The following is a 20,332-nucleotide window of genomic DNA, read 5'->3' on the forward strand; positions in this document are numbered from 1 at the left end:
TACTAGGTCACCAATGGAACCCATTTCTGTATTAAAAGTGTAATTGCTTGCATTATACAGGTTTGATTCTGGTTTGAGCTTTACTTAGCTACTTTGATGAATGTTCACAACTTCTCATTCTGTGCTCATCTCCCAGTGCAAGCAATTAGCAGCAGCTGTAATGATGAAATGTGGTGTGTGTGCCTGTTGCATCTCTAGAACATACTTGAAACTGAACCTGAGAACCGAAAGGGAATTTCAGTAGAACAAAGTTCCGAGTAGTGTAGTATTGAATTTATTCATCTTTTAAATAAAGAGGAGGAATTCTACGTTGTTACGTTTTTATATAAACCATGATGCTATGTTAAATACTTTTGGAAGGTCAGTTATCATTTCTGAAAGTGTTTTCAGATGAATGCAGTCTTATCTCAAATACTTGAAAAAGATAATGGTTCTGGTATTGGAAACGCATAGTAAAAAGGTGGAAAAACGAAATAGCCTTTTGGAAAAACAAAACAACAATTTTCCACTGTAGTATAGTTTTAAAATTATTTTATAAAGTCTTTTAAAAACTCTTCTCTGGAAATAAGCAGTGGAATATTACTTTTGGTTCTCCTACCATCCTCTTGGAAGAAACCTTTATCATGCTCGACATACGTGATGGGAGAGATTTTTGTGTTTTTTTTTGTCGTGGTATTACTCAAGCTGTCCGCAAGGAACAGGAGTGCTGACGTCCTGTGTCCTATGCAACTTTATTCTTGTTGGGAATGAGACAATCAAATTTGGACAGCTGCATATTTCCTAATTGTACAAAATATATATTATACATTTAATTCCCCTTGAAGACAGTATGGTGTAGTTAATGTTTTAAAATGAAACCGGAACTCAAGGCTCAAAATGCTGCAGCAAATTTAAAAAAAAAAAAAAAAAAAGCGCAGCGGAGTTGAATCAGATGCTAGTGTCCGTTTCAGAATGGTAGAAGAATGACTTGACAACGATTCAAAAACTAATCATTTGTGAATGTGTTTTCCTGTGTAGAAAGGTCAGAGGGAGGGAAGGAGCCCTGGGGAATGTGTTGCCTTCCCTCATTTTGGGATATATCCGTACTAGTGGTCAGACTGTGTTTAAATACAAAGTGAAGGGTGAAGACAGAAAATGTGAAAATGTTTAAGGAAAAGATTGTCACTGTATCCTAGAGAAACCTAGAAGATGCAATGTATGTCCAGAAATGTGTGCAAAAATAATTTTTGCTTGCTGAAGTAGTAGACAAAAAGCATTTGTGAACACTTAATTTCCCTAGTTACAGAGGACTCCTTCTATTGTTTGCTAAATGTTGCTTTCATGGAGGGTTGCATTGCAAGAGTTCTGCCCTGTGCCCCAAGTAAATCTTTGTCTATGTCTAATTCTACTTTCATGAATAGAAGCCTGGTCAGCACTTCCCTTTAAAAACAAGTATTTTAATAGCTGATAAACATTTTTCTTTTACATTGCTGTAAAATGCTTGCATTTTCCTTTCTAACTTTGAACTTTCCTCTGTGTGGCTGCCTTTGAGGTACTATGTCAGGTATAGTTTGGCTTTGTTTAATTTGCTTCTACAGAACGTGCATGCAATTAAACAGTCTCAGAGTTCACATCAGCGTCATTCCATCTATAAGCAATCTGTATATTTGAATACAAATGTTATTAAGTAATTGGTAGTACATTAGGGCATTTGTGCAATGGTGTGTGATGTTACCTATCACAAACGTTTCCCTTTTTCTTTCTACCTAGGAGATGAAATTTATCAGGACATTTTTCGTGACTTTTCTCAAATGGCATCAAATAATCCAGAGAAGCTAAACCGTTTCCAGCAGCCAGACTCACCGAAGTCTTAAATATCAAGAAGGAAAAGAACCAAACCTGATTCTACTCTTTATAGTGCAAGTTTTTGTGTGTTTTTTTTTTTTTTTTACTTTAACAGAATGACTTATATGCATTTTGATAGATATTTAATAGTTTGGATGAATTGACCACTCTAATGTAGCTTTAGACTGTGGTAGCTGGGGAAATGTATAAGGGTTGTTGTTCTACATACAGTACATATACCTCAGCAGTTGAAGAAAATGCTTAAGAAAAGCAGTGCCTGCTAGCAAGTTGGTCTGTGGCTCATACGTGAAGTCAGCAGAGTGTAACTGTATGGGTTGCAGGCCCTGGATGACAGGATGATCAGAGCAGCTTTGCTAACGAGCATCCCCTACCATCAGCAGTCTCCCTGTTACCATCAAGAACATGCCTCTGGCAAGGTGGTCCAGCTTGCTTTTTCTCAGTCTGTTTGAAAGGGAAATTGGACAGTAACTTACTGAATCATCCTGCAGTTTGTGAGCCCATTACTTGTAAGATCCTGTTGTTCATACACTGATTATGGTTAGAGGTAGGCTGTTAATAACAAGACAAGTAACTTAAGCTCTTTTGCAAGCATTTTTTAGTGGAACCTTTAACACCAGGCTGGCCTTTGTGCTGGTGACTGCGGGTCAGTCACAATAGGTATTTATCTGGAAGGACCAAATTTTGAAGAGCAGTTTATTTTCCTTTTTTAATTTCATGCTGTGAAGGAAGTTTTCTTTTAGATGAGCATGTGGAGCCTTTCATGAAAAAAATAAATTTGATCCTGCTGGCTATAATGTGGGTTTTTTTTTTTCTCTCCCCCACCCCCCAAGTATCTTTACATCAACATTTGAAACTTGAGACATAAAAGCAATATTGAGCCAAAGGAGGTTTAGTGTAGAATTGTCGTGTGAAGGCTGTTTGTCACCTTTTCCCTTTGCTGTTCTCAATATTAGCTTAAAGCCAGCTATATATAAAAGCACTTGTCTAATGCAGCCATCTTAAATTTAGGCCAGTCCTTTATATCACAGCATGCTGTAATATAATCTGCAAAGCTATATATACATACATGTTTTCTCAAGTAAGGTGTGCAGAAGAAAACCTAGGAGTTTCACTCTATAACTTTTTGCAAAGTAACAAATGAGCATAGTCCCCAGTGGTATTCTGAGGGCAGCAACCCAAGGTTTTTCAGTGAGCTCCACTCCGCAGATGTGCGTGCATAGAGTGTCTGTAGATACGTGTGTTCATGTATGAGAATACTTAATATCTAGATGATACTCTCCTCAAGCTACAAACCAGCAGATGCAATTTGTTTTGACAATTTAAGGAGAATTTTTAGGTAACGTAAAATCAGTGTGAATTTCCTTATAATCTTATTAACCATGGCGGTATGCTAGCCTGCTGTTTAAGCGTTTTTGAGAAATTAGTTAGCTTTCTTCCCCAAGCTGACTAAGCAAAAATGGGTAAAGAATTTTTGTAAATTACGGTAAAATTAAACTTTCTGGCATGGTAACTTTTAACAAGGTATTTTAAATATTTATCATTTTGCAGCCAATCTATAATAACGCATCAAATATGGAAGATTCTAGATGCTGAGTTAATAGCGTTTTAGAAGTGTTTTGATCAGTTCTTTTTCCAAGTAGAAGAATCTAACAAAACAGTTTTTGCTTTGTATATGGTCTAATTATGCTAAGAAAAGCAGTTTCTGCCCATTTAAAAAGTGCATTTGTTCTGAATAATAAGAAACTTAATCTCATCTGTAAGCAGTGATGTCTAATAAGCTGTTTTTTAAATAGATGTCTATGAAATGGTAGAATAGTTCCTGATCCGTAGTACTTAACAGAAGTAGCTCTTTAGTTAGTAGATCTTAGAAAACAAAACTCCCAGTGTACAGATGGGACAGTGTAAGATATGGCTATGTATGATATACACCTTAGATATATAGTGTTTTCTAAAGATTCATGTCTCTTGCAACCTATGTGACAGGCAACAAACAATGTGATTGGCTGTAATGTAAAGCTTAATGGCATAATCACTTTCTCACTCCAGCCTGGTGGGAAAACATCTGAGACATTTATTTCTGACCTTCATGTCAGAGACCACTGGCAGTTTTTTCTGTCCTAGCCACTTGGATCTTCTTGAAAAATTTTGCAGGACTTCCTGTAGGTTAAAAATGTCTCCACTGTAGCTCTGCAGATCATCCGTTGCATTCCCAGCTCTTGCATGTGTGGGAAGCAGTATCGATCTGTTTACGTTAAATCACTAACGCTTGATCTGCAGGTTGTATTACTCTTTTCAGGAACTTTGGAGTTGCAATGATTCGGCGTGGGAGGGTGAGGAACGCACTTTGAGCCTGTAGCCTCCTTCCCTGATGCTTTTAGGTATGCAGAGATATCCGGTATAAAATGCATCCGGTTAAAGCACTTTTCAGATCACGTGCGATACAGGTGTTATGATGTTACTCATCAGCAAAAATGAATATGCCATTAAGTTGTGTGAAATGTATTGAGGGTTTCCTGCTATGGGACGCTGGCAGGCTCAGTGCTCCAAGGCCTCTGTACTTTGCAGGATTCAGCCCTCAGTAATCCAGAGTATGTCCAAGCCCAGCGCTCTGCTGACTGGGATTTGCCTGTCAAGTTCTGAATCACGTGCTAGTGTTCTGCTGAGTAGTATTAGGAACTTCTGTTTTTATTGCAGTATGAAACGGAATATAACTTGCGTTCTAGGTAGTAAGGCTCTGCTGCGTGTTAACAACGTGTTGCACCATGTCCCAGATAATGGGAAGCTTCAGTTCCCGTTCGGGTTTCTCTGTAGGTATGAAATATAATAGGTCATAATCAGTGGGGTACAAAGCAGCATATTCTTAACAGAACTTAAAGTAATGAGCATTCACAGGGATTTTCAGTAACTTACTATATAAGCCACAAAAGGATTTTATTATATCCCTCCTAGTCAGGGTTAGATCACATGTTCCAAAAGTCTCTTGGAAAGACAAATGTGTAAGAGCTCAACATATATTCTAACACATCTTGATTTCAGAGGTATAATTTACTTATGTTGCATGATGATTAAGGTGGTAGCTGTGCTGTCTCATTACAGTGGTCTGTACTGCTTTGATTGTTTGATTAGGTTTCCTTATTTTATGGAACGGTTTCCTTTTTTATATCGGTACTGTGCTCATAAATCTCAGTATTCCTGAATTATCTTACTGAATAATGCCACTGAACTATATATTTGACATACAGAAATTTGTTCCCATTCCCAGTTTGGGTGACATGGTAGTTGGTAGAAATCTTGTTTTGCTTTCACAAGCTGCACATAGTGCAGTTTGAACGTGTTTCGGTGGTTCATTCGTGTGTTGTAGACCTTGGCCTCCTTACCGACTCTCTTACCAATTTGGACGAAAACCCGCAACTCACTGAAATCAGTGGCAGCCTTTCCACTGTTTTCGGAGGCTTTGGATTGTACCCCTTAACAGCTTATAATGTCGGTGTGTTAAAGGATCCTGTATTAATACTGCATTTTTCACTCCATACGGTTCTATATTTAAGGCGTTTATGTAAAGAGCTGAAATAGTTTTAGAAAAGGAATCAGATTTTGCTGTCAGCAACCTCCCTCCCCCCCCCCCATATAAAAGGAAGTTTCTCCTGTTTTATGTTATGGTGTCAGTGCACAGCATGTTGTCCAAATTATTAAAATGGTTTAATAGAGCAAAAACTTTGCAGTAGTAATGAAAAAAGTGAGAAATTAGGGTAAGCAGAGGATTGGCTGTTTCAGATGGCTGCAGAGAAGCACCAAAATCCTGTTTCAAAGTGTGCCTGTTAACTCTGCATTTTAATTAAAAAAAACAAAAACCTCACAGTAAATATAAAAGGACCAATTGATAGAATTCAAAATAACCATGTAAACACTTCAAGTACCAAGGGAGTAATATTTTTACGCTCCTAAAAGTGACTGAGCTAATTTTTTAATGTACTGAATATTTTGAAAGTCAGTTTTGAAAACTACCATCTCTGTCCATTCACACAGAGGGATACTTTTTCCTAAATTAAACAGCGCTTTGGTTTATACTACTTGTTTGGTAGCCTGATGTCCTGAACCTCTTGCTGTCTGTATGCTTGCAAAAATGCACATTTTTAAATCGGGGCAGACAGCTCCAGAAGGGTAATACTGGGGAAAAGGATAAATGTACCACTCTGGTATATCCCCTTTCTCATGCTTGCTTTATCTCTCTACATACAGTATTTACTTGTTTCTCTTCCCATGGAAGGAGATGATAGAGGAGGAAAAAGCTTGCTCCCTTTTCTGTTTAAGGTCCCCAAATTTCCCATGTTTTGATTGAGGAAACAATGATTTCTCAGTGATTTCTATCTGTTTGACTAATGAACTTTTTTTTTTTTTTTAACTTCTCCCACCTGTCCGGCCCTTCGTGGTGTCTCTTGAAACATTCCCTCCGTCAATGCTTATCTTCTCTTGTCAACTTTTTTCTCCCTTAAGGGTGTTAACTGTCAAGAACGTGTAACCGGACCTAGTTTGCATTTAGTAAGTCTGTAGACTTTGTATCTAAAACTTGAATGTAGTTTTCTGTAGTTTGTTATTGTAAATGAGGAGAAAAATATATATTATCTTTGTAGTCAATCACATGTACATTATGTAAGGAGTGTAAATACTATACTTGATTAAACCTTTCTATGCTGTGACCTGTGGCCCTCTGTTCAAGCTCTTGCCCAGCTGGAAACGAGACGCGGGGCTACTCCAGCCGGAGGAGCCGGGGCGCCGCTCCGCCGCGCCAGCAGCCCGCGGCCGCCCTGCTGCGGGGCCCCGGGGGCGGCGCTGGCGGGCCGGGGGCGGGCCGGGGGCGGGGCCGGGGGCGGCGCTCCCGCCCGCAGCATGGCGGCCGGCGGCGGGCAGCGGCGGCGGCGGTAGCGGCGGCGGCAGCGGCGCGGCCCATGGCGCGGGCGGGCTGGGTGCGCTCGCAGCCCTGCGCGCTGGCGCTGGCGGCCGCCCTCGCCGTCTGCGCCTTCTACTACCTGGGCGCCGGCCGCGAGACCTTCTCCAGCGCCACGCGCCGCCTGCGGGCCACGCGCGCCGCCGCGCCGCCCGCCACCCCGCCCGGCCCGGCCCGCCGCGGCCCCGGCCCCGGCCCCGGCCCCCCCGGCGGCCCCCCCGGGGCGGGCCGCGACCTGCACCTGCTCATGATGTTCACCAAGGCGGAGCGCAGCCCGGCGCTGCGCGCCAAGGGCCAGGCGGCGCTGCGCTCCCTGCTGCGCCACGGCCGCTTCCAGCGCGGGGACGCGCTGCGCCTCCACCTCGTCACCGAGGGCCCCAGCCGGGACATCGCCGAGGGGCTGCTGCGCGAGCTGCTGCGCGGCGCCGCCTTCCGCCACGAGGTGTGCAGCGCCGAGCGCCGCGGGGCCGGGCCGGGCCGGGCGGGGGGGTGGACAGCGCCGAGCGCCGCGGGGGCCCGGGACCGTGCCGGCGGGTCTGCGCGGTGCTGCTGGTCTCGGGGCTCCGCCGGGGCGGACCGGGCTCTCCCTGAGGTGTCTTACCCGCTGAGTGTTAAAAAGGAAGCGCTCTGGCTTTCCAACGCTGTTAACTTTCACGTCGGACAAAAGGAGCAGCAGCCTAGTAGAAGACATCTCCTTGCTCGCCGTCCTGGCCGCAGCTCCCTTGCAGAGGTAGGTCACGTCCTGACCGTGCCGGACACAGTCTGCGGCTGGTCTCGTGAATCCTTTGGGGAATTGCTCTGCGCGAGCTCAGGCCTGAGCTCCCTGCTGCGTTTTCCAGTCTGTTGTGAGACGTCATGGTCGACCTCCATGCGTGATTGTCTCACAGCAATTCTGTGGCCTGGGGGCGTCTAGCAAATCACTTCTCCTGGACAAGAGCAGGTGCTTTGAGCAATTGTGTTGTTGGCCGCAGTCCAGCAAAAGGACCCCCACATGTCTGATGTTGATCAGCATAAGGCCGCTGAGCGGGACTCCGAGCTTGTGCGTAGGTGGCTTCCCAAGTGCTCCCTCAGGCCACCTGGTCAGAAGAGGGTGTCTGCTATTGGTGGATCTTCAGAAAGGGAATGGAGAGCCAGCAAAAGCTGGGGAGCTGCCACGTTTGAGAGTTCATCCTGCTGCCTGCTAGAGAAACGGCTCCACCTCCCAAAATGTAATTCACCAGCAAATCAGTACAAGATTAGGCTTTCCTTCACGTTAAACAAAAGCATCTGAAAAGTGGGCAGTGTTAAGCTGAGAGACTCCAAATAGCTTAGTGCTCCTGTCCTGAGGTGCTGCTGGACAATGCTCCTTGGAGGCGTCCTCTGATTCTGCTGTAACTTTTCATTTCTCGTTTTTCAGTTATTGGTATTAGCTGTACTCAGCTGGAAGAGTCCGAGACATAACCTTATGGTTGTGCACACAAGCTATTTGTTGGTAAATAACCCCATCTCTCATTTTTCTTCTGGTTAAACAGTAATTTCCTGGTGCTAGCACTCAGTCCCATCACGTAGCGGATAAGCTGTCCTGTGCCAAACAGTTCTCAGCTGTCTGGGCACAGCGTGTACAACGGATTCTTCAGATAGTTTCCTTTCTGCTGCGACCGTGTGGATTAGCATTGTGTGTGACACTGCTCTGCGCTCCCCCGTGACCGTACCACCAGAGAGCAGTGAGTGTGTGGTTTCTTCTCAGAATTGGAATAAAGCTGGTGACAAATGTGCAGTGCAACAATTTAGCTCAGGTTTGTGGTATCAGCGTAACCGTGGAGCTCTTCCGCTGCTGGGCCACTGTGATGACTGGATCCCTTGTGGACCCCTGTGCGTACATGCAGCTGCCTTGTTGCCACATGCTGTTCTCAGAAACCAAATTCCTCTGCAAATAACCTTTCTAACATTGCTTCACCAGGAGGGCATGGGCTTGTGGAGCTTGCTGAGTTAAACGTTGAGTGAGGTTGGGGCGTACAGTGAAACTGCTACTGAGCGATGAACGTGATTGTGCTCTTAGGTGGTTGCAGGCTTGCAGTAACAGTTTGCATCTCGGGCAGCAGCTCTTTCTGGGATGAGAGCAAGCAGTGGTGTTTGGAGGGTTGAGGTGAGATCTCAGTGGGGCGATTTCTTCTCTCACTCTCCCGGAAGAGGCTGATTTATCCTGGTGGGTGTTTGGTTTTGTTAGTTAGCCTGTGATTGGCACTATGCTTCAGACCTCAGCGTTTACCCTGGTTTTAGGTAGAGAGTTCCTAGGATAGGGTAGAGGCTTTTGTATAACCTTGCCTTTAATACTGTGACAGTTTCTTGTCTGCTAGCAGGTGGCAGCATGACTTTATTCTTGCTGTAGAGTGTCCCGTTCCCCATGTTGTCAGAAGTCAGAATTCTTATGCTGCTGAAAGTTTGAAGAAGGTTGATCCTAAACCCCATCCCCAGGAATCTCTTCCAGTAACCCGTCTCCATCCTGAGACCTTTTCTCTTCTGGTTTCTCCTATCCGCAGCACACCGTCCTGTTTCTTAGGCCATTTCCCCAGGGCAGGCGCAGACGCAAAGCCTGATGAAGCGCCCAGAAGCCAGCGTGACCTGCTGAGGCAGAACTGATGATATCCCTATATACTTTTTGCTCAGGAGGATATGATTCAGGCTCTGTTTCTAGAGCTGTCCTTGCCTTCCCAGCAGAGCTGCGATCAGAAGGATCCTGTCAGAGTGCAGCCAGGGAATGAGACGATCTGGGTCTCAACCCTTGGGGAAGGTGATGGGCCAGCTCTGGTCTCTCCCTGAGCATACTTACAAATTCAGGTGCTTCCAAAATCTCCTCCTAGGGACCAAAGCAGCTGGCTGCAGCCTCTCGAGGCAGCGTGCTGACCGATGCATTGCAGCAGCAGGAGTGAGAGCCATCTCGGCACAGGACCCTGCCCCCTGGGTACTGTGCAGATTTGGGCTGTCCCGAGTCAGGGGACAGCCATGACGTTCAGTCACTGGCCAAGGTGACGCTTGGTCCCACAGGTCTCTGGCACGTCTGCAACGCCCAGGGCTGGAGGTCGCCCTGCAGGAGGTGCAGATTTGCCCCGGTTCCCCTGGGTGGGCCTGGGCACCTTGCGGGTGCAGCTGTGCCTGCGAGGCGGGTGGAGGACAGGCCCCGCGTGCTGCACAGAGGGCGAGCGGCAGATGGAGCTGGTGCACTGCGATGTGCTGCTGCGCGGCTTTGCGCAGCGTGGAGGGACAGGGACGGGAGGAAGCACCCTGCGACGGGCAGGCGGAAGGGAGGACTCGCAGGGTGCCCGCACCCAGGCTTGCGGGACTCATCGGTGGGGCTGAGCCTTCCTGACCCTGCTTTATCCTCCTACTCCGGAGCGGTGCCTGTGTGCACAGGTTGTGCTGGGTTTTTAGCAGGGCTTGTATGGGGGAAGTTACTGAGAGCGGGTGTCCCGTCCCCATGCGTTGCGGTGTAGCCTCTCCTCTTCCCTGCCTGAGGGGCACGTGCCCTGGGAGCAGGCTGGACCCGTCTCGGTGGCTGATAACGTGCTTACGCAGAGCCCTGCTTGCCCAGTTTCTTATGACTCTGGGCTGCACAGTCTTGATTCCTTGTAGCGATTAGTATCGCTTATTTATTTTGTTCCCCTTTTGGAATAAAATTGATTGCATCCTCTGTCTGTTGCTTTTCCTGTTTGCCTAGATAGGTCCCGTTGCTGATAATGCCAAATGCTGACTTAAAATCCTTCTGATCGTTCGTTGTCTGAGCCTCCTCCTGGGGTTCGTAGTCTGAGCTTCGTCCTGGCATTGCTGTTTCTTTCTGCCCAGGCAGAGGTGATTTGCTAGCAAAGAGCTGAAGCGAAAGCTGCAGCAGCCTGCGTTTGCGCCTTCCCTTCCTAGCGGGCAAGACGCGTCTGCCTGCGTTGTTTGTTGTTGTCTGTGATTTTGCAGTCAGGGCAACCGCATCCTGGAGTTACAAGGTGGAGCGCTCCACCAGGGGCCTTGAGTGCTTGCACGTGAGCAGTGCTGTCTGCAGGGCCAGCTTTCAGGAAACCCCAGTTTGGTTTCTAGAAATCAGTGCTTCTCGCTTGGGCACTTCAGCTACTTGTACAGCTTGACTCCCCCCTCTGTAAAACGTGGTTAGCAGCCCATCTGAGTGAGGTGCTTTGGGGACTGCACTGAAGTCATGCGCAAAGGCCGCGCTATCCTTGTTCCCCTCTGCGAATCTGATAAAGTAATGAAGACGTGCTGGAGCGAATATACCTGGGCTACTGTGAGCGTGTACTTACGATATCGCTGCAAAGCTATCTGGCATGAGAAGGAGGGAAAGTAAAAGAGAAACAGGGTATGGGTTGTTGGTTGTTTTAGTGAATCCATTGAAAGAGTCTTTTCTCAGTTTGGGATATGTGTTTATAAAAATGCGCTTGCACAGGAAACCTGTAGAATTTACTTTTCTTAAGTCCTCGGTGAATTTGGTCAGATTTAGCTCCAGGAATTTACTGAAAGCTGCTACACAAATAAATAGCGAAGTACGAAATTAGCAGCAGATAAACATGCTCTACTAAAGTGTATGCTAGGAAGAAGAGAAGTTCCTGCAGTACTGGGGAGGATATCTGTCCTGTGGCCACAGAAGAAAGATTCATCTTGTCCGGAGTTGGCTTTGCAGAAGTGCCTGAACAAAGGATGGGCAAAAGATATAAATTTTCCCCTGGTTTCTTTTTGGAGGGGGAGGGAAGGCAGATGATACTCTGTCTGGAGTTTCAGGAGTGTTTTTTCTGTGATTTGTGATGGTTAAGGCTTGGCAAACACTGCACTCCTCTGCTCCTTTCAGAGGTGACTGGAACTGATTTCTCTTTTTCTTTTCCCTTTTCCCTGCTGCACTGCTCACCGTCTCCTGACTTAGGAGAAGATTTAAGCCTGGCTGCTTCTCAGAGGGGACTTGCTCCCACCAAAGCTATGGTAGGGCAGGGATTTTCCAGGGGGAGGCACCCCCAGGTGTCACACTGCATTGGTGTCCAGGCAGGAGACAGCAGGGGTTGTGCTCGTGGTGAGGTGACAGGGAACTGCCCTCCGTACTTGTGTGTCAGCACCCTTAGTTCCTCTTTCACTTGCTTTTTCTGTCCTTCCTTGTTCCTGTCTAAACCTGGTCTCACCAGCGGCAGCTCTAGATGCTGGCTGTCCAGATGCTGGCTGTCCAGCTCCCCGCAGACACATGACCACCTCGGCTTGCCTTTATCTGGCTTCTGGCCACCCCAGAAATGAGCAGGAGAAGCCTAGAAGTTGCGCCTGCCAGCGGGCGGCCGGGGCCTCGAGCAGAGCGCTGTGAGTCTCTGCGGCAGTGGTGTCTTGGCCCTGTATTACTGGTGCTGCACGAGGAGGACTGGTGCTGCTGGTGGGGCTTGGCTCCACGCACGCAGACGAACCATGCCTTTTGCACCTAGATAGCCGTGTTTTGTTCTGTGTTTCATCCCCCGGGATCCCAGATGGCAACAGCGTTCTTGGCGCTGCAGATCTGCTCCCCTCTCCCGTGTGCTTCTGCAGCCAGGCGTGTGGGCAGAGCAGGTCCTGCGGAGCGCTCTGAGCAGAGCTCTGGGGTGAGCGTGCAGCTTGACGTGGCTGTCCCACGCCAGTGCATCCTCCCTGTGTTTTATAGAGCTAGGGGTCACGACGTTTGGATAATGTTCCCTCCTCTGCAGTGTTTTGGGGAAGCATTTTTATGCACGTTGTGTTATCCAGAAGCATGCGTGGCTCATGATGAGCTCTCCCGATACACTTTCCCGGTACGTTCTGTTCTGTGTGTTTTTCCTGCCTTCCTCCTGAAGACGCTTGGCATTGAGCCCAACTGCAGTGAAGCGAGCTGCGTTGTCTCCCCTGCTGAAGGAACTGCACTGACTGCTGGGCCTCCGCAGAGAGGTCATTCGGGGCTCTGAGAGCACGCCTTGTGAGGGCTCTCGGGCAGCTCTGCCTCTTGACAGCAAGGCAAAGAAGTATCATGCTCTTGGACCACATCCTTGGCCAAGAGTGGATGTTTCAGGCACCTGCTCTGCGGTTGCAGCATGGGATGGAAACCTCTCTTCCTTCTCCATGAGGGTGCTCTGCTCTTCTGCCCCATGTGCTCTTTGGAATGGATGGCAGCAGCTCACCAGGAGGGTGGCTTCTCCCAGTATGGGAAAGATGGTGAATGGTGGAGTTTTGGCCTTGCAGTTCTTGTTCACTGTGCACGCCTTGGTCTCTTTGCCTTAGTACGTGCAGCCCTTTGCTATAGAAAAACGCTGAGGTCACGGGCCTTGCTCTGAATTCTGACTATTTGCTCTTCATTGTTAGCTGGGGTCAGAAAGCAGATGCGGCCGCCATGGAGATGCTTGCTGGGGTCACCAGCTCGCCCCGATCCCCCGGGAGGAAGAGTTGCGGGGAAGTGGGGATGCCTGGAGCAGCAGAGCCAGGAGACTGAGGTGCCAGATGCCTTCCTGGGGCTGTGCCAGGGCCAGTGGGCCAGAAACAGCTTCCTTGCACTCACAGACCTGACCAGCGATGGTGAGCAGAGCTGCTGTTCTTGTGCTGCTTCGTGGAGAGTGGATGGAAAGAGGTGTTGTACACAGTTCAGCTGTGTTTGCTTTCCTCTCCTTGCTATTGGGATGCAGCTGCTGGTTGTTCCTGGGCTCCTCTCCCGAATAACCTGAGTCTTTGGCCTCCCTGATCAATCCGTTGCTGTTCATAGTGCAGTTCACAGAGCATCCTGGATCTTCCTTCCCAGCCTTCTGCTCTGAGCAAAAGGCAAGGTAGGACTGTTGTGACTTCAACACTGTCTAGTATTGCCTTTGAAATCTGAGGAGGTCAAATGAATCCAGGCTATGGGTGACTTTGGATCAGTCAGATTCCAGGACGCTGCTGTTCAGTCTTGAAATAAGGTGAATTTTTAAAAGCCTCCAAGACAGAGTATCTTCACTAGATCTCAAGGCTCCTGGGTATTCTTCTGTTTTTCTGCACGTTCTGCGCAGTGGTTTGTGCCTGTGAACAGCTTCAAGCTATTTTAAGGTCTTCTCAGCACAGACAGGTTAATGTGACAGACAGTCCGTAAGTGTCATGTGCATGTGCATTAGAGCTGTTCATATGATACGTGTAAGCGGCCTGACCTAGGTCCCATTAGTAGCTTGGGTTTTGCCATGTGCAGAACGCCCCTTCTGCTGTGCAGAACGAATAACCTGCCTCCTCCTGCCCTCTCGTCTGATCCGAGAGAAGGAGCTGCTTGGAAAGTGGTGTTGCCCTGCTAGTGGTGCCATGCCGCGCAGCTGGACTCGGTGGGCCTCTTGCTGCTCAGGTCCCAAGCTCAGTCCCAGGTATCAGGGTTTTGATGCTGACTGCTGTGAGTTACCTGTATGGCATTGCTCCCGAGAGGGAGCTGCCATCGCGCAGCAGAGGGGATGGGAGGGCAGGCCTGCCCCAGCTGTGCCGCCCCTGCCTGTGGCGCTTCCTTCTCGCGACAGCACGGAGGTGCTGTGTACTGGCACTCCACACCGCGCCGGCACTGAGATGCTCACGGTTCTCAGCCAGCCTTCGGGGTGCCGGTTCCTGCCTGCGGTGCGCGGTGGCGGCAGGGCTAACTCGGTGATGGCCTTGGCCTCTGGGTGCTCAGTCATGTGCGAAATGCTGTTGGCCTGCCCTGGTATAAAAAGCTTTTTCTCTTGTCCCTTGGCAGCCAGGGAGGACCCTGAGAAGCTGCACAGGGAGCTGCTGTGCTCCCGTGCCAGCGGGGAGCGTGGCTGCCTTTGGCCAGGGAGGCTGCGTGGGCCGGGCCAGCGGCACCTGCGGGGGCTTGGTTGCTGTGGCCAGGGTCTTCAGTGCTTCCTGCCAGCCATCAGGATGGATGTGTCACTTCACACCATGCCTTGCCTAGCATCCCGCTGGCCTCACGAGCAGCCTCCTGGCTCCTGCACGCTCTGCTCCCGACATGAGAGCTCTTTGATCTCGGTAAGGTTTTCAACAATACAGTGTAGGAGGAAAAAGCTGCGGACTGCTCACTGCTTCTGCCTCTCTGACGTGTTTTGCCAACTTCAGTGGATCCCCTGGTGCATTGCACTAGCTCAGGCACCACAGCATTTTTTTTTCCTCTTAAGTACTTGACTTTGTTTAGCTTTTATATATATAAAAAGATTTAATGCTATTCTATGTGTTTAGGTGTGTAGTGTGGCGCTCCCAGCCAGCAGATGAGCTCTTAGTAGGAGAAATAAACAAAACCACAGAATTACCGAATAACTCAGTTCGGAAGGGACCTATAGAGATTATGTGGTCCAGCCCCTGCTCGAGGCAGGGTCAGCTTAGAGAAGTATCACAGTATTCCTCAAAGAAGCAGCATAGGCTTTTCCTTTCTGAGGCTGAAGTGCTGCTGCTAGTTTGTGTCCTCGCCCGTGTTAGGTTTCTACTGCAGGCTGTCGTGCTTTCTCTTGCATGAAGAACACAGCATGAGCTCGAGTCCCCAAACTTGAAGTTCTTGAACTCTCCCTTGTCTGCACCAGGGTTGTGCCCCTCATGCCTGTTAATTACACTGAAATTCGTTCATGTATCTTGCATGATTCAGTGACCTACATCATTCTATGTGTCTAATGAGCATCAGGCTGCATGAAAGTTCCTGTTACTTGGACTTTGACTGAAATGAATTATGAGCTTGTAAAGTAGCTGACAAGGTATACTTGCCGTGGCTCCTGTTTTTTGGAACAGCTGTGGTTTACCTCATTGCTCAATTTTCAAGTCACTCATGAAAACCAGGTGCAGTAGGTAGGCTGGTGAGTTTTTTTGTTTGATAACTTGTAGCCTGAGCAAATTTTTATTTTATTTTATTTTTTTTTCTTAATTCTGTCAGAGAGTAAGAACATGAAAAGGGCTATACCTGTTTGCATCAGAGATCAAGCTTTCCTGGGATCCTGTTTCTGTCCAATATCCTTTACTTAGGAAAGGCTGTAAGAGAGGGCAATGCCTGCAGTGCTGCCCCTCAGGGTGGTGGTGATGAGTGAAGGGCACAGAGCACTACGCTGCTGAGTGAGAGCAAGCCCAGGCCAGAGGCCTTGGCACGGTCTCCCTGCCGTGGCAGCGTTGGAAAGCTCCAGCGCAGAAGGGCTGAACTGCAGCTCGAAAAGATGCTCAGCCCTGTTGTAACAGCTGATGTTTGGCTTTTCCTTGGCTTGCTGTGGCCTGTCCTGCCTTTCCTCTTCCAGCTGTGGCGGGGGCATGCTGAAGACCTTGCTGAAATTCTGAGCTGAGATTCGGGCTCAGTTCCTGGCCCCATCGCAGCCTGCCTTTGTAGCAGGGAGCAAGTCTTGGACCTCATGCTAAATGATGTGGACTGGCTTGCCTCAAAACTATCTGCAGGATGCAGGGCCTGGAGTGAACCGTCACCTCTTCTGACTCACTCTGTGTTGGAGACCAGATATGTGATTATGTATAGGCAATAGGAACAGTTGGGACCAGAGACGTGCAGAAAAGCATCCATTGAGTTGATTGTATAAGTGGATTCCAGTCTCTCGATGCCCCTGTCTCCCATGTATGGAATGGGCATAAAAATACTTCCCTCCTTTCCATACTACACTTAACTGCCTCTCAAGGCACGGAGGTGTGCAGGGTCCAGGGCAGTTGGATCCCTCTGTGCAATAGGAATGCCAGCAAGCGATATCTGCGGTTTGATAACCTCAACCGGTGTGTTGGTACAGGCTGACAATGCCTGCTAAAGCTGGGAGAAAGTCTGCTGGATGTAGTGGCTCAGTGATTATGTCTGGTGTCTCTCCTAGGTAATATTCCACGATGTGAACGTATTGACCGAAAAGCTGTTTCCAGTAGTCGAAGCCATGCAGAAACACTTCAGTGCTGGATCGGGGACCTACTACAGTGATTCAATCTTCTTTTTGTCGGTTGCAATGCATCGTATCATGCCCAAAGGTAAGCCCCCTGCTCAAGTTGTGGCAGCAGCTGCCTCCAAGAACGCAGGTGTTCTTTTTCTTCAGCATGTAAATATCACCCAGTGCTATTTGAAATGCAAAGAAAGTTAACAAAAAGAAGTTGCTGTAACTGAAACAGGGAGCTCATTAACGTGACAAAGTGGTTGATCTTGATGGGATGTGATCTGTTGCACTCTGACTACAGAGCACACGTGCTGTCTCTCCCTCTCTCTAGTAAGATGCAGATTACTGGTGGCCCATTTCCCATCACTGGCATGATCACAGCTGCCAGTGTTGGAGTGCTGCGGAGCACAGACAGTGGCAGTGACATACAAGGACAGATCCAAAGCTTCTAGCACTGGTGCTGTATCTGCCATTTATTGGTGGTTCTGGGAGGTGGCAGAGACTGATCAACTGTAGGACTACCTTGCTATATTGTTACATGATGTATCCCCTCTTCAGGATTTGGAATGAGCTTCTTGGGCAAAGCCTGGTTTCTGCTCATTCCTGCAGAATGATAGACCTTTTCCATGGAGCTTGAGGTGACCGTGTGGGTAAGGGCCATGTGAGATGGAACTGGTACTCTCCCTCCTGAGCTCCCAGAAACCGTGACTTCTCTTTCCCATCCAATAGCAGTGGAGCTTGCTTTTAATGGGTCTGACCCCAAATGCAAGTCTTTCCTTCAACCACAGTGATTTTAGACGAGCTCCAGGGTGGGACAGACCAGTGGGGATTTCTGCAGTCAGCTGAAAAGTTCAGGTTTGAAAGGAAGTATAGAGAGAAAGCAGTTCTCAGCAGAGCTGTGAGCAGCCTGGAGGCTGGCCAAGCTCGAGAGTTTGTCAGCCTTGGCTTGTCCCTAGGCTCAGTTCACGCTGTTAGGATGTGGTGGTGCTCACATCCAAGTCTCTGCTGGCATGAGCGACTGAGAAGTTCTGTGCCTCACCACAAGCTGGTTCTGCTCTCACACTCTGAGCTGTTGGGAAAGACAGGACTGGAGCTGGTCTGGTCATCTGAGGTTCAGACCTGTTTCTGCTTCTAACAGTGCCCCAAATTCAGCTGCTGTTTACTTGTCACATGTTTTTACAACCTCCCTATTCCTTGGTGTGTCAGCAGAGAGATGCAACGTGTGCAGCACAGTAACTGAGGGCATCCCCTGTCTGTATGCTAGCAGGCGTCAGCAGTATGGTTATTGGTAACACCATCCTTTCCTTTTGGCTCTGATGAGCTCTTGGAAAGCTTTGCTGGTTAACAGCTGCTGATCACTGATCTTCCCCTATTGTGCCTTTGCTCTGCTTTTATGGAGTGAGGGAACAACAGTAAATCTGCAAGAAAATAAAGGCAGCTGGCAAAAGGGGCTTGTCTCAGTTGATGCCTTGTTTTCCTTCCCCAGTTATGCATGGGTATTTCTCTTAGGACCTGCGTGCTCTGTAGCCTTGGACCGTAGTCAGTAGTTCCTGCTATGCTGTCCGTCCCTGAATTCTTTAGGTCAGCCTTGCTTTTCTTGCACTGAGGTCAGGGCTGGGAGAAAGGTTGGAGGTGTTTCTGTAAGACTGATGGCCATGGATCATGTTACTGTTGGTGGTGGTATTTAGTGCCTTATAAATAAAGCGCAAAATGGGAGCTATGGCATCTCCTTTCCTGGGGTTATTTATTTCCTGCTAGCCCAAAGTGTTCTTTAAACTGGGGGAGCTGGGCTGCTGGTTACATGGTGGAGGGGAGAATGGTAGGCTGTGCAAGGAGATGCAAGGGTTTCCCTGGGATGGAAAGGGCCTGTTGGCTGTCTGTAGTCAGTCATACGTCTCCCTGTAGGACAGGGTGTTTTCTCTCATTCCAGCCTGTAATGTCAGGTCTGTGCAGGAGAAATCTTGTTCCACAGCTACTGTAGGATTTTAAATGTGTAGTCCCCCATGGCATGTGCAGAGCTGCAGCACTAGTATGGAGGCTGTGCAGTCAGATGTGTTCTTGGACACAGCGGGTCGCCAGTCACAGGTGCTCGCAGGAGGTGGACAAAGCCTTCTTCAGTCTACCTTAAAGGTCATGCTGCAGCTTGGCAAGGAAGGAGACCTGGAGCTCCTGAGGCTCCTGCAGGGATGTTGTTTCCCATCTGCAGGGATGTTGTTTCTGGTTCCTGGTACAGCCCATTGCGGGATCTCTGATAGTAGGCACTGGACAGTGCGAGGACTGTCCTCAGAAAGCTCCTGCCGTCACCAGACTCTTTTGAGGTGGGCAGCTGCACTGGTCCTTGAGTCCACGTGTCAGTCCAACACATGCTGCAAATAAGACCACTGGATTTTCTGGGATGCAGCACGAGGGATGGGCAGAGGCGCTCTCTGCCCCCCATGCCCGACAGGAGGTTATTGCACACCCAGGCTCCAAACCCCCCTCCTAGAGCTCACCCGATCTTGCCTGTTAGGAGCAATTCTCATCCCGGTGGAGGTTTGTGAACTCCCTCGCCGCTGCTGGCCAGACTCAGGTAGTATCAGTAGTGGTCCCTATTCTCCTCGCTCATCTCAGCAGCCATGTGTTCCTCTCATTGCCGCTTTGCCAGGCAGTGATGGCAGATAGCAGTGGGCTGCAGTGTCGTGGTTTCCAGGCTTGAGATCAGACTGCTTGGCCGCACACCAAGGGGAGGAGGTGATGGCACCAAAGTGCTGCTAAGTTGTCTCTGTCTTGCATAGAAGGGCAGGCAGTGATGACTTACCAGGCTGGAGTCTCTCCGGGCAACCTTACGCCAGGGACGGCTGCAGGGCTGCTCTGCTGTACAGGTCACTTGGTTTGGGCTGACCGTACTTGAAATCGCAGCAGGTGCTCTGAGAGGCCTTTGGACAGGATCTTGTCTGAGATAGGGAGATCTGTGAAACCCTTCACAAGAGAGTTAAAAACACAGTGGCCTGTTTGGGGCCCTGGCATGTTCTGTAGCCACAGTGGTTTCACAAACAATGTTTGCTTGCCAGACAAGGAGGAAGTAAAGCAGACACTGCTTTCCTTCCTGTGTTCCCAGGCCATCCTTCTGGGGAGGGTCACAGTGCTGCTCAGCATGGACTTCAGACATGCTAGCAGAGGTCTGGATTGGTCCTGTTGTGAAGCACACAGCCCACAAGCATTTCTGTTACCTGGGGTAAGATCAGGTGGGAGAAACAGGCAGGGAGAGTGTATTTGCAGGTAGATTTTTTGTTATCTAAACTGTCTCTCCAGGACTTCCTGCTGTTAAAGTAAACTGCATTGGCCTGTTTACTGCTCAGATAAAGACACTGCAGTGATACCATGTAGCTGGCTGAGTTCAGAAGTTAGTTGGTGGTAATTGTTTCAAAAGAAGGGAAACAAAATTCTCTTTCCTTTCTGCTGCTGTGCTCCTCATTCATCATCTTCCTTCCTAAGTTGTATTGCCCTCCATCCAAGAAGTGCACACTTGCCCTTCTCTGCTGGAGATCTGGAAGGCCAGGCAGGATTCCCTCTTGAGCAGCTGTGTCCCGTTTCTTCAGGATCTAGAAGCAAGCAGCTGCTGAGCATTTGTCAGCAGATCTCGTCTGGCTGACTTACCAAGTCCATGCTCTCTCACAGCTGACCTGGCTCCATGCCTCTCACAGAGCCTGGGATGCTTGCCAGGAGTTTTCCTGGTGCAAAG

The 20,332-nt window shown here is 48.7% G+C and overlaps 2 protein-coding genes across 5 annotated transcripts in view; both read left to right on the top strand.

The window, feature by feature from the left end:
- ACAP2 (ArfGAP with coiled-coil, ankyrin repeat and PH domains 2) overlaps positions 1-5,697 on the top strand; it is a 76,578-nt gene extending 70,881 nt beyond the window's left edge. For all 4 annotated transcript variants that reach the window (XM_068955182.1, XM_068955184.1, XM_068955183.1 and 1 more), the window contains one exon: positions 1,750-5,697. In XM_068955182.1, coding sequence (XP_068811283.1) covers positions 1,750-1,853 — 104 coding nt within the window. In that variant the 3' untranslated portion in view covers positions 1,854-5,697. The remainder of the gene's footprint in view (positions 1-1,749) is intronic.
- Positions 5,698-6,791: 1,094 nt separating this feature from the next.
- The window catches only part of XXYLT1 (xyloside xylosyltransferase 1), a 72,056-nt gene continuing 58,515 nt past the window's right edge, over positions 6,792-20,332 (top strand). Inside the window, exons 1-2 of the mRNA XM_068955186.1 lie at positions 6,792-7,232; positions 16,561-16,708. Coding sequence (XP_068811287.1) covers positions 6,792-7,232; positions 16,561-16,708 — 589 coding nt within the window. The remainder of the gene's footprint in view (positions 7,233-16,560; positions 16,709-20,332) is intronic.

The sequence above is a fragment of the Struthio camelus genome, chromosome 9 (assembly GCF_040807025.1).
Source record: "Struthio camelus isolate bStrCam1 chromosome 9, bStrCam1.hap1, whole genome shotgun sequence".
Lineage (NCBI taxonomy): Eukaryota > Metazoa > Chordata > Aves > Struthioniformes > Struthionidae > Struthio > Struthio camelus.